The sequence below is a fragment of the Xiphias gladius genome, chromosome 21, assembly GCF_016859285.1.
Source record: "Xiphias gladius isolate SHS-SW01 ecotype Sanya breed wild chromosome 21, ASM1685928v1, whole genome shotgun sequence".
Classification (NCBI taxonomy): Eukaryota; Metazoa; Chordata; class Actinopteri; order Istiophoriformes; family Xiphiidae; genus Xiphias; species Xiphias gladius.
This window is the reverse complement of record NC_053420.1, coordinates 16,655,166-16,675,517: the sequence shown is the minus strand read 5'-3', so window position 1 is coordinate 16,675,517 and position 20,352 is coordinate 16,655,166. Positions and strand designations below refer to the sequence as shown.

General features: G+C 40.0%; 4 protein-coding genes across 5 annotated transcripts; 2 read left to right on the top strand and 2 right to left on the bottom strand.

The window, feature by feature from the left end:
* Positions 1–530: 530 nt before the first annotated feature.
* On the top strand, positions 531–3,787 carry ndufaf3 (NADH:ubiquinone oxidoreductase complex assembly factor). Its single transcript, XM_040115622.1, has 5 exons — positions 531–680; positions 2,198–2,393; positions 2,494–2,560; positions 2,845–2,945; positions 3,070–3,787. Exons 1-5 carry the CDS (start codon positions 592–594, stop codon positions 3,175–3,177), a joined length of 561 nt encoding a protein of 186 aa, XP_039971556.1. The 5' UTR covers positions 531–591; the 3' UTR covers positions 3,178–3,787.
* Positions 3,788–4,616: 829 nt separating this feature from the next.
* zgc:112334 (uncharacterized protein LOC619199 homolog) lies at positions 4,617–8,066 on the bottom strand. The gene is made up of 11 exons (XM_040115472.1): positions 8,025–8,066; positions 7,180–7,287; positions 6,966–7,062; positions 6,725–6,859; positions 6,434–6,632; positions 6,198–6,329; positions 5,812–5,911; positions 5,539–5,710; positions 5,185–5,329; positions 5,008–5,062; positions 4,617–4,887 (listed from the first exon to the last, which is right to left on the bottom strand). Exons 1-11 carry the CDS (start codon positions 8,064–8,066, stop codon positions 4,741–4,743), a joined length of 1,332 nt encoding a protein of 443 aa, XP_039971406.1. The 3' UTR covers positions 4,617–4,740.
* Positions 8,067–9,021: 955 nt separating this feature from the next.
* On the top strand, positions 9,022–15,449 carry LOC120807288 (transmembrane protein 43). Its single transcript, XM_040159074.1, has 12 exons — positions 9,022–9,187; positions 10,151–10,300; positions 10,459–10,593; positions 11,651–11,745; positions 11,836–11,885; positions 12,035–12,104; positions 12,208–12,278; positions 12,381–12,508; positions 12,627–12,701; positions 13,762–13,863; positions 14,013–14,130; positions 14,220–15,449. The coding sequence occupies exons 1-12, from the start codon at positions 9,170–9,172 to the stop codon at positions 14,420–14,422; spliced, it is 1,215 nt and encodes a 404-aa protein (XP_040015008.1). The 5' UTR covers positions 9,022–9,169; the 3' UTR covers positions 14,423–15,449.
* Positions 15,450–16,063: 614 nt separating this feature from the next.
* LOC120807293 (rho-related GTP-binding protein RhoA-B) lies at positions 16,064–20,105 on the bottom strand. 2 transcript variants are annotated; one of them, XM_040159079.1, is made up of 5 exons: positions 19,973–20,105; positions 18,861–19,018; positions 17,675–17,795; positions 16,893–17,023; positions 16,064–16,805 (listed from the first exon to the last, which is right to left on the bottom strand). In XM_040159079.1, exons 2-5 carry the CDS (start codon positions 19,014–19,016, stop codon positions 16,632–16,634), a joined length of 582 nt encoding a protein of 193 aa, XP_040015013.1. In that variant the 5' UTR covers positions 19,017–19,018; positions 19,973–20,105; the 3' UTR covers positions 16,064–16,631. The 2 variants fall into 2 exon arrangements, with proteins under 2 accessions (XP_040015013.1, XP_040015014.1); XM_040159080.1 differs by having other exon boundaries at positions 19,969–20,100.
* Between the last annotated feature and the right edge of the window lie 247 nt (positions 20,106–20,352).

Genomic DNA, 20,352 nt, shown 5'->3' with positions numbered 1-20,352 from the left:
ACATTCAAGGAAACTATACAATCCTGAATGTCTTTCAATGTTATATTGTATTAAATAGAAACGTTTTAGTATGAGTTCACTGCAAGGATCCAGACTCTTAAAATGCCCTTTTTTGAGTTTGATCAGGGAAATAAAAGACTTAAGACTGTATAACTTCTTCTTCTTTGACTCAATATGTGGAGGGTCACAGTTTTCCTCTCATTTCAGTCACAGGAATAGGATGACGCATTTTATTATGTGTATTGTATTAGTTAGCGCAGCGGTTACTTTAGTAGCATTAAACTGGTGTCATCAGATACAATTTTAAAAAATAATAATATTTTTCTTTGCTTTAACGAAAACCACCTGCTGTTCAAATGTGAGCTTTTTGTTTAACACGAGACAACACAAACGTCTGTTAGAAATACAAATGTAATCATTTCTAACATAGTGCCGTGATAGTTTCAGATAAACCGCCCGGTTTGAAAACATCTGTTAGACTTGAAATGAAAATTGTTCGATTTTGCGTTATACAACACCGGAAACGGCCGGCTGGTGTCACACAGAACTCTGTCCCCCTTGTGTGTCACCGGGTGGTTTGGCTCCTTCAACATGTCTGGTGCGGTGTCCGGCAGAGTCCTCCTTCAGAGAGCGAGTCAGGGGTTTCTCTTCTCCTCCAGGGCTGTACCCGCCTTCTCAAGGTATGGTGGCGTTTTATTCAGGGCCTGTGATTATTTTAGGCTCAGGAGAAAAAAAACAAAACAAAGCTCAGAGTGGTCGGTTAAATAACTGTCCCATAATTGGACTTCCCTCCTCTCACACTGTCCTCCTGGGAGACGAGGACATTAAAAAGGCATGTTTTCGGTATCAGAGGTACTATTGTTTTTTTGTTTTTTTTTTAAGACATATTATTTGTTGCAATATTCCCATAATAAACACACTATCACAAAAACTCACAGTCATGTTGTGTGTGGGTTTTAGACTGTGGGTTCAGTTAGAACTGCGTGAGGACTAATGCTGCAACCAACCATCATTTTCACGAACACCTATAACTCGATTATTGTTTTTTTTCATTAACTGACCAGTCATCAGGGCTAGAAGATGTCAGAGCACAGTGAAGCCGTTGGCTGTAGCCCAGGTATCTTCAGACTACACTAGAGGAATCACAGCTGTCAACAACTGGAATGTAAAACTGTATGATAACAGACAACTAAATAAAAAATATGTAAAAGTTTGTTATTTTCTCTTTGGGGTTCTCTCTGGCAGTTTATCATATTGTTTTCCATTTATAAAGTTGATGCCTGTCAGGGATGATAACTGAACTGTGTTCTGAAGACACATATCTGGTTGCCTTAGACTACAGCCAGTGGCTCCTCAGGTTGGTCACCCGTTGCAGATTGTATATACATATCATTTTGAGATATGTACATGTAACGCGATGTTCGTTGGTGCTCTTTTGTGCCTGATGAATATTTGATTGATCGACACGTTGCTCAGCAACAGTGAATAAAGAAACAGTGTGGTAGAAAAGAACAGTCCTCGCCTGGTCCAGCACCCGTTGAAGAGCGCTTTTGTTATTTTTTTGATTGTGCACACTGGTTTTTCCTCCATTACAATTCCAAGATTCCCATTAGGAACAAGCCCTAATCCTGACTGCCCATCAGACAGACTCCATCTGCTGGAGTCAGTCATGACATTCACACTTTCTTCGGGCCAGGCCACCTCTTGAGCCCTGTGCTGTGCTGCTTTAAAAACCTAGAAAATGCAGTGCGTCACATCTCAGAAACAAAGGATTGCTGAAATTGCTCAAGGAAAGCGTCATAGAGAAAGACTGTGAGAACAGGATAACATTTTCTGCAGTTCCTTAGACTAGCAGAAATGTTTGTTTCTTGGCTGCATCTTTTCTGCAGAAGCAGGCCTAAAGCTTTTGGTTGGCAGCCCTGTCAGTAGGTGGGCATTAGATTCCTGGCTGTGAAACCGGGCCATATGGCAGCAGTTCTGCAGTGCAGCCTTTTTTGTGAAATTTAAAGTGATGGAGAATACAGAGATAAGTCCTGTGCAATAATACATAATTACTTAGACTGTTTCATGCCTACAGTTTTTTGGGCCACAAACAGTCTTCGTAGTAATAGTACTGACAATAAATAATATAAAAATCAGACTTGTGCACTTAATATGTTATTGGCTCTAACTGGGTTTCCCTGTCTTTTTTTTCCAGCCCGTTTCTGTCTCGTGCTCACAGATTGGGACCCAGCGATGATGAGATGTACCAGCGTACCACAGTGTCCGTCATGCAGAAGGAGCCCGGCAGTGGGGTCATGATCCAGAGCTACAGTCCCAGAGGATTCAACATCGATGGCAATAAGGTGTTTGGACCCTGCGCTGTGCTGCCTCCTGCCATCCTGCAGTGGAATGTGAGAGAAAAATCCAAACTGGCCTGGCACAATATAGTTTGTTGCGTCTTTGTATTTAATTTCAACAAATGTTTATGGTTTTAAATCTTTCTTTCTGCAGGTTGGCAGTTGTAAAGACATCACAGAGGAAAGTGTCTCGCTCTTCCACATGCTTGAACCAAGAATAGGTAAAAAAAATAAAAATAAAAGCACACCAACCTATGATGGTGGTGGGGAGCACTGTTTAAAATCTGGGTGTGTAACTGGGTTGAGAACTAGTGATTGGAGAGGCCTTAGAACAAGTTTTACATCATTTTCATACTCATCAAACCATTTAGTGAGCCCTCATGTCCTGTATGGAAGCATCTCCAAGCAGTTATTCAAGTCTTTCCTTGATTTGGTCAAACATCTAAGTTCATATAGGGTGTATATAACTGGAAAAAAAACTTGAATTTTCCTGTTGTTTGTGCAGAGATTCTTGTGCTGGGCACAGGTGCACGGCTTGAACGAATTAACCCCTCAGTCCTCGCTCTACTCAAGACTAAAGGCATCGCTGTGGAGGTGCAAGACACGGTAAAGTACACTCAGTAAACAAGAAGTAGACGGGAAGACTATCTGACTGTCCCACCAGCAACACCTCAAACATTAATTGAGCTGCCCTATTTTTCCTCATTCTTTCATCTCTGATATTTTTCAGCCAAATGCATGTGCAACCTTCAACTTCCTGACCAGTGAGCGAAGAATGGCAGCTGCTGGTCTGATCCCTCCACCCGTCAGCACAGCCCTGGAAGTCACACAGGAATAAGTGCTGTGATGCACCGTAAGATGGTGCAGGGCTGTAAGATGGTTATTTTTCTTATGCACAAAGCTCCCAAAGGAACAAAAACAGTGATCTCCATCTTCCATATTTGGTTGCAACAGTTATGTTATAGATTAATATGTTAAGAGCAGCCGTTGTCATCCATTGATCTGGGGCAGGCTGGACATTGCGCTGACAACGATATGAGATTTTTCTCAAAAGTACAAACAAAAGTTTGATAATAGTTTCATGTACTGATTTGTACAAACAGTTGTACTGCTTGTAGATCTAATTGTAGACGTGTGTGTGTGTGTGTGTGTGTGTGTGTGTGTGTGTGTGTGTGTGTGTGTGTGTGCGTGTGCGCGCGCATGCAAGTTTTCAGGTGAATGTAGTCAAGTGAGGACACCAATGACGGAGAATTAAACCATATTAAAGTGCAGCTGTATTCTTTCATAAAAATACTGTGTGTATAAAATATATATTTAAATGCTTTACATGTTACAAACAATAATTCACGTATCGTGCATTTACTGTGTTTTCATGCATAGCATAAATGTATAATAAGACCAACCAAGTAAACTGTATTTTTTTATTTTAAAAAGACACAGTGAAGATAAAAGGGATCTGTATGCAAAAAAAGTAACGCATTATATGTGTGAATATGTCCCAGCCCTCTGCCCAAGGTGTTGGTGGCGACCGTCCTTCATCAGGATAAGCCTCTTATGCCTGTGCGTCTGTGCGTCTTCTGCCTCCAGCAGCGCTGCCACCGATAAGCTGCCTGTGTGCAGCAAACGACATAATTCAGTGGCTTTGTCCTTCTCTCACATAAGCTCCATAGATAAGAGAATCCACAAATCCTCTACACATCACTGTGATTCATCTCTAATCATCTGCCTCAGTGCCACATGCCCAGTGCCAGTCTGAACGCCTAACTCTCTGTAGTTCACACGCAGGGTGCTGCTTGATTCAATCATCTGCTGCCGCTGAAAAAATAGTCGCACTGATTGGGGCTCAAAGGATTAAAAAAAAGATATTTCCAGTTAAACTAATGCCTGTTAGGTCACCTTGGTCCATATGAAGAAATAATGTGTTCTGCGTAATTAAGAGTTATACCCTTTCAGGACCCGTGTTGGGGGTCAGTTAAACATATTGTCAAGTAAATACTCAAAATGGAAATATGTGAGGGACTATTTTTTATTTAAGGGGAATTTTGACTGTCACAAAAGCCACTGTGCTCAGGATTTTACTTTGGTGTTGTAAACAAGAAAACCTAAGAACTGTGTAGCAAAAAAGTTGCATTGACGGTTACTGAGTATTACCTTAACCAAACAAATACCAAAACAATGCAAATGCAGAAGAATGGAGCTTAAAAGCATTGACAAAAGAAAACAAATGTCTTCCAAACTGTTGCTCAACATTTTATAGAAGTTCACACAAGGGAGAAATCATACCAAACAAATTAGAGTGAAAAAAAGACGTCCAACATTTACATAGTACACTCATAATCCAGTCTACATGCTACCTAACACCCTCAGTCCTGTTATTTGGTCCTGATGTTGAAAGTCTTTGTCAGTCGTCATCAGAGTTGTTGGAGTGGTGTCTCTGTGATCCTCCGAAGCAGAGCTCTGCTCCTGTGATCCGGTGGTACAGGTCTTTGATGTCCTCACATTCAGTCACAAAGTGGTTTGTTGCATCACATGAGCGGGACACAAATATCTTGTGAAGAAAGAGGACAGAGAAGAAATTTGTTACCAACACTGCTCCCGCCACACTCCATCCTATTCTAAAAAAAATCTTGTATTCATCTCTTTTCTTTTGGAGGAATCCCATCATTACCTGACTCTTTTTTCCATCGTCGTTAGGAACTAGCAGGTTGCTGACCGAAACAAATCTAGATTCAAGGTGGTGACAGAAAATATCATCAATTAAATATTTTTTAAAATGTAATTTAACTGACACAACCAAAAAAAAAAAAAAAAACTGTAAAATGAAAAGCTTAAAAATGTCACAAACTTTTGCACGATAGGCTCGAGAAGCTCCAGCCCAGGCTGCACCTCCTTCTCAGGGTTGTTGGTTTCTGCCGTTGTGCTCACTGTGGCGATGTACATCCCATCTGAGGCCACGTTGTGGGCGTAGGACACTACGGATATGTAAATGTCTGAATGGGAAAACAGTGTAGGAATAGTCCATGCGTTATAAGTCAGCATGATCGTCTTTTCAAAGATTAAATTCAACCAAAATCCTTTATTTACAAAGATTCCAAGAAGTGGTTGACAGCAAACACACATTTCTAATGACATGTCAAAGTAAAATGACAGGAAGACAAAAAACCTTCACTTAATTTTCTGGCTTTAACAGACACAACACCTGATTTCCTGTTGAGTTGAGCCTGAGGGATGATGATTTGGCAGGAGTTGGTCTCGTGGGTGTTTTTAACTGGATGATTTAATAAACAGATGACCCTTATGACACGCCCCACTTTCCTCACACGACTGGGAACATAGCTGGGATCGCAGATTAGCTGTTTACAGTGGAACAGCTGTGACAGAGGGACAAAAGACAGAATCACTGAGTGCACAATTGTGCCCCTGGATATTTTATTCAGTGCATCCACCGCTTTTTTTTTTGCCTCTAACTTACCTTCCCCTCAGATTTCACAGCTTTTACTTTGCCGTTGTCCATCACAATCTCATCCACTACTCTGTTCAGCAGGAAAGTTCCTCCGTACTCTGCACTCAGTCTGAAACACACAGAGGCAGGATAGGTAACGTAAAGGAAACACACTGACCGCATTTTTGGTAGCCAGTGTGAATCCCTGAATGTTTCCATAAACGTTTGTGATCATGAACATCTAGAAGGCCATCTTCTGAAAAACAGCGTCACTGTCAGGTTGCTAGTAGCTGCACCGAATGTAATGAGGAGTCAGACTGGAACCGTTTTTCAAGAAAATATTCAAGGAGAACTCTTGAGTAGTTGCTTTGCTCTGAAAAAAAAAAATCTTCAAAAAGAACTAGTGTGAATGTAACCTGGCAAATCCCTGCGGTAGTTCTCCCAGCCCGTACACAGGGTAGATGTATGGACTGGTGTTGTGGCGGGACAAAGACTCAGAGTACAGCCGGATCCGTCTGATGGTTTCCACACAGGGCTTGTCCAGGTAGCTGAAGGGACACAAGGTGACAGTAAATGAGATCAGGCATTTTTTTTTTTTTTTACATAAAGGATCATCTTTCAGCATCTAGTTTTAAAAGCTTCTGTGACTGACCTCTCACTGCTGTGTAAGGCTATGGCGTGACCTGTGAACTCCATAACATCTAATCCCAGGTCGAATTGGCGGAAGAGGTCACGCGTGGTCGTTTTGTTAGGATCCACATCCTGGTAGGTCCGAGGGTTTCTCGCGTCAAAGTTCAGGACGAAGAGCAGCAGCTTCCTGAACCGTCTCTTGTCAAACATGCCCATCAGATCTGAAACGATACGTTTTTAAAAAAAAAACATTATTTGGAACAAAAATTTGCATGGGAAATAATCTAAAAACAGGGCAACAAAAGAGCGACACCTGAAGCATGGGCATCTTCCTCTGTGGCGGGGACTTTGTGCACCTTTCCTGCTTTGTATACGTAGCTCCCCTCAACGGCTTTGAAGTCCAGATACCGAGTAACATCAGTGTGCACTAAGATTCTCACCAGCTCACCTAATGCAAACAGACACCACTCATGTACACTCATTTATACTAAAGTGATGCAAACAGAATGCACTGCACAAGTCACACTACAGAGGAAGTAACACTGAGCTCTCACCACCGGCAAGAAAAAATTTGGGGATGAGGTCGATGTTCCACTCTTTCCCACGGCCCACAGATTTAGAACGACCTGGAACCTTAAACTTCTTGTACAGCTGTAAATGTAGACACATACTGGGTAATGAACACCAAAAAATCAGCAATGTAGCACACCTTCTGAAAAGGAGGGGGCACGCATGCCTGCTTATATGTTGCTGTTTGTGTGAACACACCTCCTCAAGGGGGGAAATGGATGCGCTCTCTCCTCCATAGTAGGGATTTCTGTCAATGTGGAGAACCTTTTTTCCACTTTGGGACATTAAACCAGAGAGGATGCATTCCTGAGAGAGACAGGGGAGCAGTTAGTGAGTGGGTCAAATGCTGTCAGAATCATGTAAAGTGCAGGAAAGCAGTTGGCAGTGTGCATCCACAGATCAGGACGAGCACAATCATGTTAATTATTTGCTATAAATCCCTTTGACAGTAAACAGGCGCTTAGAGGGTCTGCATGTGGATAAGCAGTAAAACTGTGAAAAATGTGACAAGATTTTATAGACAAACATTACTATCGCTCATACTATCAAGAGTAAATACAGTTACGGGGAGAAATTAAGAACTGTCAATTCAGTATATTTTTAAGCACCAAGTACAAAATGTAAATGCGTGTCTCTGCGTCTGAGCTTGAAGAACAGTTTGATGACGGTAATGGAAATGAGATCAATTATTGTGAGGGATAATCACTTTTTTTTTTTTTTTTTTAGCAAATTCCAATAAAAGATAAGTCTGCCTCAAGGCACCACTTGACCCTGCAGAAAAATTGAATTTCCATTATACTTTTTTGCATTTGAAAGTAAGACTAAATATACCCTAAATATAACTACCCTTCATACTTTATTCATACACTAAAGACTAGACAACAAAAGACTAATGAACTAAATAGCAGCCGGTTACTGTGCTGTTAAGAGGGTACGTGAGTGGATATACGGTGTTCTCCCCGAGAACTGACAGACGCTTGTTTTCCCCTCATGTGACTCATACAGTAAGATACGTATGTTACTTTAAATGCAAGCTTTCTTACCTTAAGTCCAGTTCCAAGCACTATAATATCATATTCCTGCATCCTAACACTCTCTCCACCTGTTTCTCACTGCCTCTCTGAGTCCAAATGCTTTTCCTCAGTCTGTTGCAGTGTTTGCGTGTGTGTGTGTGTGTGTGTGCCTGTGCATGTATACAGAGAGAGACACAGGAATGATGATGATAGGTACTTTGTGTTCCCCTTCGCAATAATCCTCTTAAGACTGGCACATCTATACATCTATACAATTCTCTGTGTGTGCGCGTACGTGTGTGTGTGTGTGTGTGTGTGTGTGAGAGAGAGAGGGAGAGAAAGAGAGAGATTGGCTATAAGAGGTGTGGTTTCCCAGTCACTGCAGATTGAGGTATTAGATGAAGATCATGCCATCAGTGGTGAAAGTAGTATTCAGATCCCTGACTAGTGAAAGTATTAATACAACAATCTAAAATTACTCTGTTACGAGTAAAACTCTTTCATTCAAAATCTTCCTTAGGTAAAAGTGAAGAAGTATTGGCAGCAAAATGTACTAAAGCATCAAGTACTAATTATGTCATATGGCTCATTCAGAGTGCTATGTTTAACATGTTATTGGAATATTGCTGTTTCAGTGAAGTGTGTACATGCATATCTTATAAAATGATCACGTGTTTTATGTATAAAACCTTGAACTGAAGACTGACTGCTGCCAGACAAATGTAATAAAATAACAATGTGTAAACTACAATAAAATGTTACAGTATTTGAGTAAATGTACTAGGTTACATCCCAACACTGGATACCTTAATTCTCAACAACGAAAAAACAAAACAAAACAAAACAAAACAGCATAATTTCAACATTACATAGCATCAAACTACAGTCAGTAACAACCCCCCGTTCTGACTGACCTGCTACAAAACGCCATTCCCCATAATACCTTGAGCAGACGACGTTGCGCTCCTTATTGACACCGGAACATTCGAGCGGCGTAGGTAGCATGCAAACTTGCGCCGTCTAGCGCCGACTCCGCCTACCCGGGCCGGTTCCGGCATACGCCGCGCCGAAACGAGGACGGACCTTTGTGTCAAGTAGCCGTTGGCGTTAAAGCTTCCAGTCGCTGGCATCCCCGTCCTCTCCAACTCGACTGTGGAGCCGAGCAAGTCGGAGAAATGTCCTCCGCACAGACGGTAAGTGGTTCAGTTAAACTGCTTTGCTCTGAATTCATAACCAGTCACTCCGCCGCGGATGTCGTTGTGCAGTAAACGTTACCCGTTAGCATCTTAACTACCGCCTTTTTCAGCTTCAGTTTACAGTATAACGTATAGCTACTAATATCCTTACGGCGACGTAACTAGTAACCCCGTTTGTTGAGTTCCTTGTTACATGTTTCATGTTAACTTTTCATGATAACTTTTTATCCGTTGAAACATTGAAATGAGGCGAGGAAGTAACAAAAGAGGCGTGTCACGTCTCAGTGTGGGACTCGTTGCAGAGTTGTTGACTAACCTTAGATTAACATGGTACTTTCACTTGCCTAGCTACTTGTAATAAATCTATCAACTATCTGATGAAATGAGTCTTTCTCAAATGCGTATAAACAAAGAAGTCGACCTCACTCATTGCAAATCTGTCTGGGGATTTTAAAATCTTTATTTGTGGGTAAAATAGCGTGAATATATGAACAAAACAAACACTATCAGAAAAGGTTTAATTAGGCGCATTTAGTTTGGTTTCACCATACACAGTGACTGAGTTATTCATTGTTTTAGGTCAGAAAAGCTGTTCTCTGACAGTTTGTGTTTGGTTAATAGTCAGTGAACTCAGTTACCTGGAAATGTATCTTGGCATTTCTCAAATATTATGAATTGCTGTCTTAGTGAATCATATAATAATGAAGCAGTTATTCAAATTCATCATGACACATGACACTGGGTTATCGCTGGAGAAAGGTTTCACTTGTTCCTTTGATGGAGTCAAATCTGAATCCTCGATCCAGAATAAACAGAAGTTTTCATTTATTAGAGATGAACATATCCTAATTCACTGAGTCTTTGGGTTAATGTCACACAAGTCATTCATGTTTGATTTTGATGTGGAGCTGTGATTATTGCTGACATTCGGCATCGATTGTTTATGCATGTTTGTCTCAGTTTTCAGGTAAAGACCGAACAAACCAACACAAGCGTGTGTCTGTTAAGTCTAACCCTGGATTCCTAGAGCGATTAAGTGAAACTGCAGGTGGAACAGTTGTTGGTGTCGGACTGTTTTTCCTCTCAATTTATGTTCTCTTTACCAATGAGGTAAGAACCACTGATTCTGTCAAATACAGTTGAAGTTAAGTGCATCACATCAGAATGCACGCTATCATACTCAGGGTTAAATTGTTGTGTTATGTTGCATGTTAATGTCACATCAGGCTAAAACAGTGCAAGTTCTCTGTGACTGTTTCTCTCTTCAGGGACGAGCTCTGAAAACAGCATCTTCCCTGGATGAAGGTCTCTCTCAGGTTGTGTCATTGGGGCCTTACTTCAGCCTTGAGCTGCAGAACAACAACCGTTTAGTTCACCTGTCTGCACAGCTGCACACTTCACAGGTAGGTTGTGCTTGACTATTCGCTGCAGTTTTAATTTTCAGTTGTGTCAAACTGCTCCCCCCATTTACACATCGATCATAATAAATTTACAAAGGGAATAACTGGGATTAGATTTAACAAAAGTTTATTATTTAACTACATATTATCCTCCCACAATTTCATGTCTATTTAACGCTATATCCTCCTTCAATCCAAGTCTTAGTTTCTGTTTTGTTTTGTTTTTATATTAAAGCTAACATTTGTATGTATTTCTTAAAATATAGCAATTCTATGTCTTTTGCTTGGTGGAGTGTTGTTATTCAATAAGACTGTCTGCCTTTGGAATGAGACGACCAGTCAGACCCCACATGTATGGGGATTTAATAAATCTTTATATGGACCCAAGTATCTGTGGACACGAGATCATGCGATACATACAAACAAAACAGCAGAGGGAATGGGAAAGGGATCCTGTGTAAATGCAAAATTGGTGTTGACAGACTCTCTTATGGACATATAAAATATATTACAAGTATTTCAGTTAATATTATTACTGAAATACTGAACTAAAAGCCGGTATATGTTGAAACTTAAAAAAAGAAAAAGAATGTGTTCACAAATTAACTGAAGCTCCTTTTTCTTTTATTTGGAGGTCATATCAGACCCTAGTTGGTCTTTGGGATTCACAGTGTAAATGAACACAATTTAAAGAAAATCAGCCAATATACTGCAAACAAATTATTTAAACTCTCAATTATCGATATCCATATTAGCCTAAAAATCCAGTATTCGTCATGGTAGATTATGTATTTTTTCCACTCATATAAGCTGATACTGAAGTACTTCTTTGTAAGACGCTTAGTCCGGGTTGGGGTGTAAGCAGGTTGTCATTTTCAGACATCTGAAGATGATGTTCTTGATGATGTTTGTTTTATCCTGTTGCTGATTTAACAGCTGCATTAAGTGACATGATACAACAACAACAATAAAAAAAGTTCCAAAACCACCTAAGTTTGAGCCGTAAGCGATACTCGTGTGATGACTTAAGGTGATTAATCCTCTGCTTGTGTTTCTGTAGCCCCTGCATGACCCAAACTACAGAGTGGTGGTGCAGACAGTGAAGCTGAAGAGGCAGGTGGAGATGTATCAGTGGGTGGAGTACCAGGAGAGCAAGTGAGTCTGTGGTCTGCATGTCAACACTAAAGGCGCGGTCAGGTGTAAAAATGTTGGCTGGAATACAGAATATTATACAATTGATTTCAGGGACTACCAAGAGGATGGTGAAACCAAAACTGAGACGACGTACAGCTACAGTGAGTTTTTTTTTCTCTCTCTCTTCTTTTTTCTTTTTATCAAGGCTGTAACCTGGTGGTCTTTTGTAACAACATGGCCTGCTTGGCTGTGGTTGAAACTGTAAATGTTTTGATGTCTGACGTGAAGCACTGTTATTCTTTTTCTTCAGACACTGAGTGGAAATCAGAGTTAGTCAACAGTCGTAATTTTGATAAGGAAATTGGTCACCAGAACCCAAGGTACTCCAGGACTAGTAAGATTATTCTTTTGTGTTCTGTGGCATCCGAAATAATTTTCTGTGCTTTTGTGTACACTTCGTCTTTAATTTAATCTTTATTACAGTGCCATGGCGGTTGAGAGTGTGACAGTAGTGGCTCCTGAAGTCAGAGTTGGGCCTTTCGTTCTGTCTAAAGGTATCTGCAGTATCTGAACATCTGACGTAAACACACTACATGCAGAAATTATACAGCTATTGTTTGTCAAACTGTTGAGATTCACCACTTGGTCATCCTCAGGCCTGGTGGAGCAGATAAATAACTTCCAGACACTGAGTTTGAAGGATTTTTCTGCTTTTGACTTGGACCCTTTTCTCACCATTGATGATGATTATTTCTATCATACTCAAAACCCGCGGAGGCCGGAGGTGAGTATCAAGATGTGAACTTCTCCCAGATACATAAAGTGCAGGCCTCTTTTGTGTTATGTATTCCGTATTGGCGCTCTCACCGAGCTGTTGTCATTTGTTTGGTTTTATTCTCAAGGTTGGGGATGTGCGTGTGAGATTCTCCTACGCTGGACTGAGCAGTGATATGTCTCGACTCGGCCCGGCTCAAACTGTGAGTACTGCAGATGACCTTGTCAATATTCATCTCCATTAGTATGAAGTATCAGTGAATATTTCACTATTTGCATTTTCTACATGCATTTCGACTGTGTCCTTACCCATATAATACTTGTATGTTGGTATTTAAAACTCGACAATTAAATATTTTGATCCTTCATAAGATGCAACAAAATCTATCCATGACAAATGAACTGAACTGTTTAAACTAGTGCTGGAACAATTAGTTTGATTGACTACTTGATCAACAGATAGTTAAACAAGAACCGTTTGGATCATCAGTTAATTGTTGTCATTTCACAGACATTCACAAGTTCCAGCCACTCAAACGAGAGGATTTGTTGCATTTAGCTGTTTTACATCATTGTAAACTGAGTGTCTTTGTGTTTTGGCCTGCTGACTGGATAAGACTTTTTGAGACCTGTAAAAGTCATTTTCCAAATTTATTAGAGTAAATGATCATTAGTTGCTGCCCTTTGCCCGAGTTTTAATAAAAGTAGTACTATTTTTTTTGGGGGGGGTATTGAAACTAGGACTGCAACTAATGACTATTTTAATTATTGATTAATCAGCTATTTATTATCACAAGTAACTGTTTTGGTCTATAAAATGTCAAGACAGTAAAACAGTGTATGATAACGATTATTGGTATATAGTATATATACATTTAGTATGTAGCATAAATTGAATTGGGTAAGATCTCATAAAATAGTGGAAAATCACAGTTTCCTTCCTCCCAGTGAAAAACTTTGAAATGTCATGTCCAGTTGACAGTACCAAGCCCGAAATGTTCACTTCACTATCACATAAGATCAAGAAAAGCAGTAAGTTCTCTCATTTGAAAGGCTGGGACCGGCAAATGTTTGGAATTTTACCAGGAAAATTACTTTAAAAATGAATCAATGATTAAAATATTTGGTTTGTCTGATGATTGAGTGATTGACTAATCGGCTAATTGCTCCTAGACGAAATGATTGGTTTCTACATTGCACATAAAGTTTTTGCCTAAACTGTGGTCTTCTTCAGTCACTTGAGAAACAATAACTGTTTTTCAGGCCAGTATTGTGGCCATGCAGAGAGGGGAGCAGCTGATGCCTTTTAAAACCAAGTCAGGAGACACTCTGGAGATCCTGTACCTGGAGGAGCTCTCTGCAGAGGTCACTCTGAATTTCATTTCTCTTTTGGGAAGCTGTTGTTCTGGGAAAAGTGAAATATGTTATTGTTTCCATACAGGTGAACTGTGTGGTTCATGTTTTCTGTGGGGTCTGTGTCCTGGTTTTTGATGCAGTTGTATTGTTGTCTGTAGGAAGTTTTTGCTAGGGAACACCAGCACAACAGTATGAAGACATGGGGACTGAGAGCTGTGGGATGGGCCCTCATGTTCCTTAGTATTCAGCTGACCATGCGCATCATCTATACACTGGGTAAACACTCACTCACTGCCAAACCATCCATGGATTTCATTCATCCTTGCCTCTGTCATCCATATTCCCTGTCTATTTTGTGCCTGCAGTGGACTGGGTTCCTATTCTCAGAGAGCTGGTGTCCGTGGGGCTGAGGATCTTCGCCTTGTGCGTCTCCTGCTCTCTGTCTCTTCTCATCATCGGAGTAGGTTGGCTTTTTTACCGACCATTAGTGGCGGTGGCTTTGGGTGCACTAGCTCTGCTTCCGGTTCTTCTCGCCCGCTCAGGGCTTCCAGCAAAGAAGAACGAGTGACTATTGAACTGATGATTATCACAACAGTATGTAATGCCTGGCTGTAGCCATCCATCAAAGGTGTGAGACAGTATTGTGCAGCTGGTTGTTCCACAACATGGTTGCAAACTGCATAGGACTTGCTTTTTTGGGTTAAACAGACATTCTAGGATATTAAATGTGTTTTGCTGTAATAAGTACAATAATGGGTTTAATCCATCAGTTTTTAAATGTATTTGGACATTTGAAAAATATTTTACAGTGCTCACCAATGTTTCACTCTGATAATATATTTAAGTACAAAAAGAAATCACCTCAACCACACTGCTGATGTCCTGTCAGATGCAAGTGGAAGCTGTTTGTTTTTGCCTTAAGATCTGCTGTTATCAGGTGTGGCCTTTCAAAACTTCACCTACCCATGCAAATCCTCACTGTGTTTTCACTTGATATACTGCTGCTCAGTGAGCAACATAAAATCAATGTTGTGGCGTTCTTACTGTAAATATAACTCACCATAGACTTGTTGCTCCCTCTACAAAACTGAGACACAGTTGTCAGTTTATTGGGAACACCTATCTAAAACTAACGCTTACCTACAGAAAAGCCCTGCAATAAGTCCTACCTCCATGAAGGTTATAGTGTTCAGGTTTGGACACTATAACCTGAACATTATACATTTCATTTAGGTAGGATTTGTTGCAGGGCTGTTGTGGTAGACTGCATTTATTTTATCCAGGTGTACCTAATAAACAGCCTAGCTAAGTTCCTTATGTAAAATATGTCAAAATAAAACATTGTGTATCATCTGGGAATTGTTTTGAACTTGAAAAACTAATGATTTGAGGTAAATTATGAATAAAAGTCACATACTTCACATACAGAGAAAAGATGAATGTCAGTGCTTTTTCAAACCAAACTGTGTTGACCAAAAAAAAAAAAATCCACCTTGGTCAGTTCCAAAGTGGGGATTTGCAATTTTTTCTATTGTTTTTAACAGTGTATGTTAAATAAAGCACTTTTTGTGTCTGTCAACTTCAGACCTAAACGACTTTTGGCTCATTTTTTCAGTCCTGGTGCAAATCAAGTTTGTTTGGAAGTAGAGAGGCCAACAAGTTGAGCCTGAACAATACTAACTTATCACAGAAATGTCAGTAGCGGCATACATACCAGCCAATACCTAAAAGCTGAAGTATAGAAATGTCAAAGACTACAGTAATTTAGAAACCGTCTACAGCTTGTCCACCAGAGAGCACTGACAAGTTTATTTTTTTACTTTAAAATGTCTCACTCAATACATATCCTGGTCTTAATTTTTTATTAACCAATTTAAGGGATCTTATTAAAAACGGCTCTGGACAACAGGTCGATCAAATATTTTAACTTTCAAATACGATATGAGATCAGCCTCAAAAATCCTGGGTGAGATAACCAAAGATTGGCTTGTATTTATCTACAATGCCCGGCCTATTTACTAGGTGCCCTTGAACCTGCTCTGTGGCTCACTCAGGACCCTGACCCCAACTCTGAAAGAGAGAAGAAGTTTTATTCCTTGTGAATTTTTTGCCTGAACCTTGCTTAAAATCTTTATTCTGTTTCTAAACTGGACTATAATTCACTGGGTTAAGGGACACTCAGTGATTGACAATCAAGTGATGCAAATTATCAAGATTCTTACAAAGTAATTTATTACACAAAACACTAAGTTTCCATTTGCGTTTTAACAAAATGAATTTCCAGTCTCATATTGTGCATGTGATCATAATGCACATAGGATTTGTATATGAAGCGCACAAACAAATTTTCGACTTCATGTGTGCATCAGTTTGTTGAAATAATTAAAGGACTACGGGTCACAGTGTACAGGTACTTCACCCTAGTTGGCTGTGGAAACATTCCTCAGATCAGCAGGCAGGGCTTAAGCACTTAACTGTAGTTGGCAGGTACGACACAACAGGTCCCCTGGCTGACCTCTTAGATTACATGTTGATAAAGGAGGTATCATTATGGCAAATTTACTCATGTTATAGTACAAAAATGTATTTTTCCATAACCTCAAAATTGAATACTGACAGAACCTGACTACTTTTGCTTAAGACAAAAAAAAGTAAAAGCATTACACCTTTAGTAAAAACTGGGGAGAACAGTCTTTTGTGTGGGTGCGTTTGGGGGTAGGTTTGACCTAATGCTCCTTCTTCTTTCCCCCTGTAGGGAGCAGTCCCCGTGCCCCCATTTACAGTAGGACACATTTATTGCTCTTCTTTCCCCGTCTGGCCTGTAGTGCAGCCCTGGTGGCCATCTCGAAGACTTCCCTCACACCATCCTTTGTTTTTGCAGAGCACTCCATGTATCCAAAGGCACCGATCCTGTTAGCCATGTCCCGTCCATCCTCTGGTTTCACAGGTTCCTAAAGAAAAAGGTCGAGGAGTTTTAGGAAACATACATTCATCAGCAGGAGAATGTAAATGTGTTTATGTATATTCTAAATTTTTACCTGCTTCATTTTGGCAAGCTCCCTCCGGGTGTGCTCATCGTTGCGCAGGTCCTTTTTATTTCCCACCAGTATAATGGGAACATTAGGGCAGAAGTGTTTCACCTCAGGGGTCCACTTCTCAGGGATGTTCTCTGAATGTGGGGACGAAACAAACCACCAGTCAGAGCAGAGACGACTGTAAGAGGGCTGCAACTAATGGTTTTGATGATCAATTAATCTGTGGATTATTTTCTCAATGAATCTATTAATTTAGTTTGTAAAACTTCAGAAAAGAGTGAAAAATATCTATTTCAATTTCTTCCAGGCGAAAGTCATATCATCAAATGTCTTCTTTTTTAGACCTAAAGCAAAAAATCCAAAGAGTATCATTTTATCAGGAGTTAAGACAGTGCAAATTAGAAAACTCCTACAGTTGAGAGTCTGGAACCATCAAATCTTTAGCATTTTTGTTTGAAATAAAAAAAAAAAAAAAAACGAGTTAAACAATAAAGCAATTATCAAAGTAGTTGCAGATTAATTTTCTGTCCATTGACTAATTGATTAATCTATGCAGATCTAGACCGTTCATTACATGAAATTATTAGTCAGAGCCACTTGAAACCTCCAACTGGTCTTGTCTGTTGGAGAGATACCAGTTAATTGAAAAAACAGTGTCGCTAGGCTTCCTAGTTTTTTTTTTTCTCATAAATCCCTGGATGGCGTTTAGATGGAATTTACATGAAGAAAAGAATAATGTACCATTATCATTAACATAAATATCAGAGCTCTCTGTTATCACTCACCAAGACTGTCAGGACTGTCGATGGAGAAGCACATGAGAATGACATCAGTGTCTGGATAAGAGAGTGGACGCAGCCTGTCATAGTCCTCTTGACCTGCTGTATCCCAGAGTGCTAACTCGACCTGCACAAGAGTTAGCAAGTTATCAACCACACAAAGCCAAACGATGTTCAGGATGCTTTCTGTCTATAGGTTTGTTATTATGCGGACCTAATGAGTGCATCCACACTACTATCCTGTATTCTGAAATATTCATGGGGCACATAAAAACGACATCCCATTTGCAGTAACTCTGATAAAACATCACCTTATGATAGATAAAATTACTTTAGCCAAGACCCCACAGTCTCTTGGTGCTGCACTTAGCTGTCAATGCCTGCCAAACCTTTTTTTTTTAAATTTTAATTAAAAGGCGGGGATACATACATCTGGTTGAACAGTTTCATAGATGAAATTGATATTGTGGTAAAATCCAAGCAAAATTATCAATTTGAATGTTGTTCTGGATTGATGTTAAATGATAATACTAGCATTGAGAGAAATATAATATACTTCATGTATAATATCTACTCAAAAGTATACTGTACAGCGACCAGTAAATTGAGATTTTGGATATTTTAGCCATAAAACGTTATCATCTCTGACAGGTGTAGTGTTGCAGAACTATAATTTTTCCCATCTATATAATTCAATTCATTGCATTCTGGGATTGTTAACGGAAAGTAATGCACATGCCATGGATGCTACTTTTCTGTTCCATTGTGGGCATTTTAAGGGCACTCTAAAAGACACTCAGAATCCAGACACATGAATAAAATGCACTTTATTATAAGTATGGAGTGAAATTGTACACAGTCAGATTCAAACTTATTTTGATTATCGTGAAACACGAGGAACCATATTAAATAATTTATCAAAAGTAAAACTAACTTGAGTGTTATTAAGACTAATATGTGTTTTGTTAAATATCCATCCTCCACAAGCCTTTCAACAATCCAAACCCTCAAGATGAGTAATCTTTATTCATATTAATCAACACATCAAATCACATATATTTGTACCACTGTGGGTGAGAGGTAGGGAAAAGTTTACAGCCAGCACTCAGCTGTTGTTTTAATCATAATAAGGTGCCAAGTTACATAATTCTGATTCTGGTCTGGAATATGAGAAGAGAAAAATAATTCATACCTGTTTACTATCAACTTCAATGTCAGCAACATAGTTCTCGAAGACTGTGGGCACATAGACCTCTGGAAACTGGTCCTTACTGAACACAATGAGCAGACAGGTCTTCCCACATGCTCCATCTCCCACTATGACCAGCTTTTTCCTGATTGCTGCCATAGCTGCAGACAAGACACAGAAAACAGCAAAGGTTACGACGTGAGCACACCTTATCTCTAACAACAGGTAGGGCCGTTTTATTGCATTCATGCAATGTGCAGCCATTACCACCACTGCCACAGTAAAAACGATGAGCAGCAGTAACCTTCAGCTGTGTTGACACAACGCCAGACCCATCTGAAACCAACACCAGAGGCTAACTATTTAGCCTCCAACACCCGGGCTGTTTATGCTCAGCCAATCAGCTATACAGTAGGTTGTATACAAGAAAGGACACATGAATAGCATAAAAAGGCAGAGAGCCCACATTTTTTTTGGTTGACTTTAAATGTTAAGCGACAGTAGGAACCTTCTTCCACGATGATACATTTCCGCTCCTCTGTTTCTGACCCACCCCGGCATCAAACTCGACTAATTTTCCCGTTGAACGTTAGAGCCGCATTACCATTACTGCAGTGACCAAACTAACCTGAAAGATAACATGTTGACAGCTGGTACCGACATAAAAATGTGAATCACTGCAGTGCTGGCTGATGTTCTGTTTACAAAGACTTGACGCTAGCTAGTGTCGCTAACCAGCTAGCGTTAGCCGGATATGCGGCTAGTGCGCTAAGTTTACATCTTTATGATTTTATTCAAAGGTGTTGTAGGATACATATAGGATAATTATGATACGCTTCACCCAATTAAGTGTTTTCAGCTCATTTCGAACCACTCAGCCAAACCTTGCTTTTTCCTTTGACTCACAAACCGGTACGGTTAGCTAACCGGACTTAGCTTAGCATAACGGAAGTCAGTGCGACTTTATCGGTTCGTTCGCTAGCTGGCTAGCGTAGGCACAATATCGGAAGAAAATATAGGTTTATTAAATATATTTAACGATATTAATGCCAGTAGAACAAATTGACAAGGAACTGAAACTCCACTCTTCGTGTTAATATTATATTCGTACCTACTTATTGGTTTAAAATGTGTCCAAATAGTCTCCAAGTAGCGCTTTGTTGGCCTCCGTCGCTGCTCCCCGACTGCGCCGCTGCTGCTGGAGGATTAACAGGAGGGAAGTGACCGTGGGGCGGGGACAGGATAACAATACCCCGCTGTACAAACATTATAAGTTATACTTTTTGCATATAATGTATTATTTTTATTATTATTGTTATTAGTAGCTTTGGTTCATATGTTGCATATGTTAACATTCTTACTTCTAAATATGAATGTGTGTGTATTTTGTATCACAGGATAATATAACGTGTATACTGTAGGACCCGCCGTAAATTAGATTGTCCCATGTGCAGTAGTGGAGGAAGTATTCAGGTAAAAGTACAAATACCACAGT

What these genes read in the sequence shown, in the direction of transcription:
- ndufaf3 (XM_040115622.1), top strand. Translation starts at nt 592, where the DNA reads ATGTCTGGTGCGGTGTCCGGCAGAGTCCTCCTTCAGAGAGCGAGTCAG. An exon ending in GCTGTACCCGCCTTCTCAAG is followed by an intron (nt 681 to 2,197) that starts GTATGGTGGCGT and finishes TTTTTTTTCCAG; the next exon opens with CCCGTTTCTGTCTCGTGCTC. An exon ending in CTGTGGAGGTGCAAGACACG is followed by an intron (nt 2,946 to 3,069) that starts GTAAAGTACACT and finishes GATATTTTTCAG; the next exon opens with CCAAATGCATGTGCAACCTT.
- zgc:112334 (XM_040115472.1), bottom strand. Translation starts at nt 8,066, where the DNA reads ATGCAGGAATATGATATTATAGTGCTTGGAACTGGACTTAAG. An exon ending in GCCTTACACAGCAGTGAGAG is followed by an intron (nt 6,330 to 6,433) that starts GTCAGTCACAGA and finishes GTGTCCCTTCAG; the next exon opens with CTACCTGGACAAGCCCTGTG. An exon ending in CTACCGCAGGGATTTGCCAG is followed by an intron (nt 5,912 to 6,197) that starts GTTACATTCACA and finishes TGTGTGTTTCAG; the next exon opens with ACTGAGTGCAGAGTACGGAG.
- LOC120807288 (XM_040159074.1), top strand. An exon ending in ATGTTCTCTTTACCAATGAG is followed by an intron (nt 10,301 to 10,458) that starts GTAAGAACCACT and finishes TTCTCTCTTCAG; the next exon opens with GGACGAGCTCTGAAAACAGC. An exon ending in GTGGAGTACCAGGAGAGCAA is followed by an intron (nt 11,746 to 11,835) that starts GTGAGTCTGTGG and finishes AATTGATTTCAG; the next exon opens with GGACTACCAAGAGGATGGTG.
- LOC120807293 (XM_040159079.1), bottom strand. Translation starts at nt 19,016, where the DNA reads ATGGCAGCAATCAGGAAAAAGCTGGTCATAGTGGGAGATGGAGCATGT. An exon ending in TTGAAGTTGATAGTAAACAG is followed by an intron (nt 17,796 to 18,860) that starts GTATGAATTATT and finishes ACTCTTGTGCAG; the next exon opens with GTCGAGTTAGCACTCTGGGA. An exon ending in CGACAGTCCTGACAGTCTTG is followed by an intron (nt 17,024 to 17,674) that starts GTGAGTGATAAC and finishes CCCCACATTCAG; the next exon opens with AGAACATCCCTGAGAAGTGG.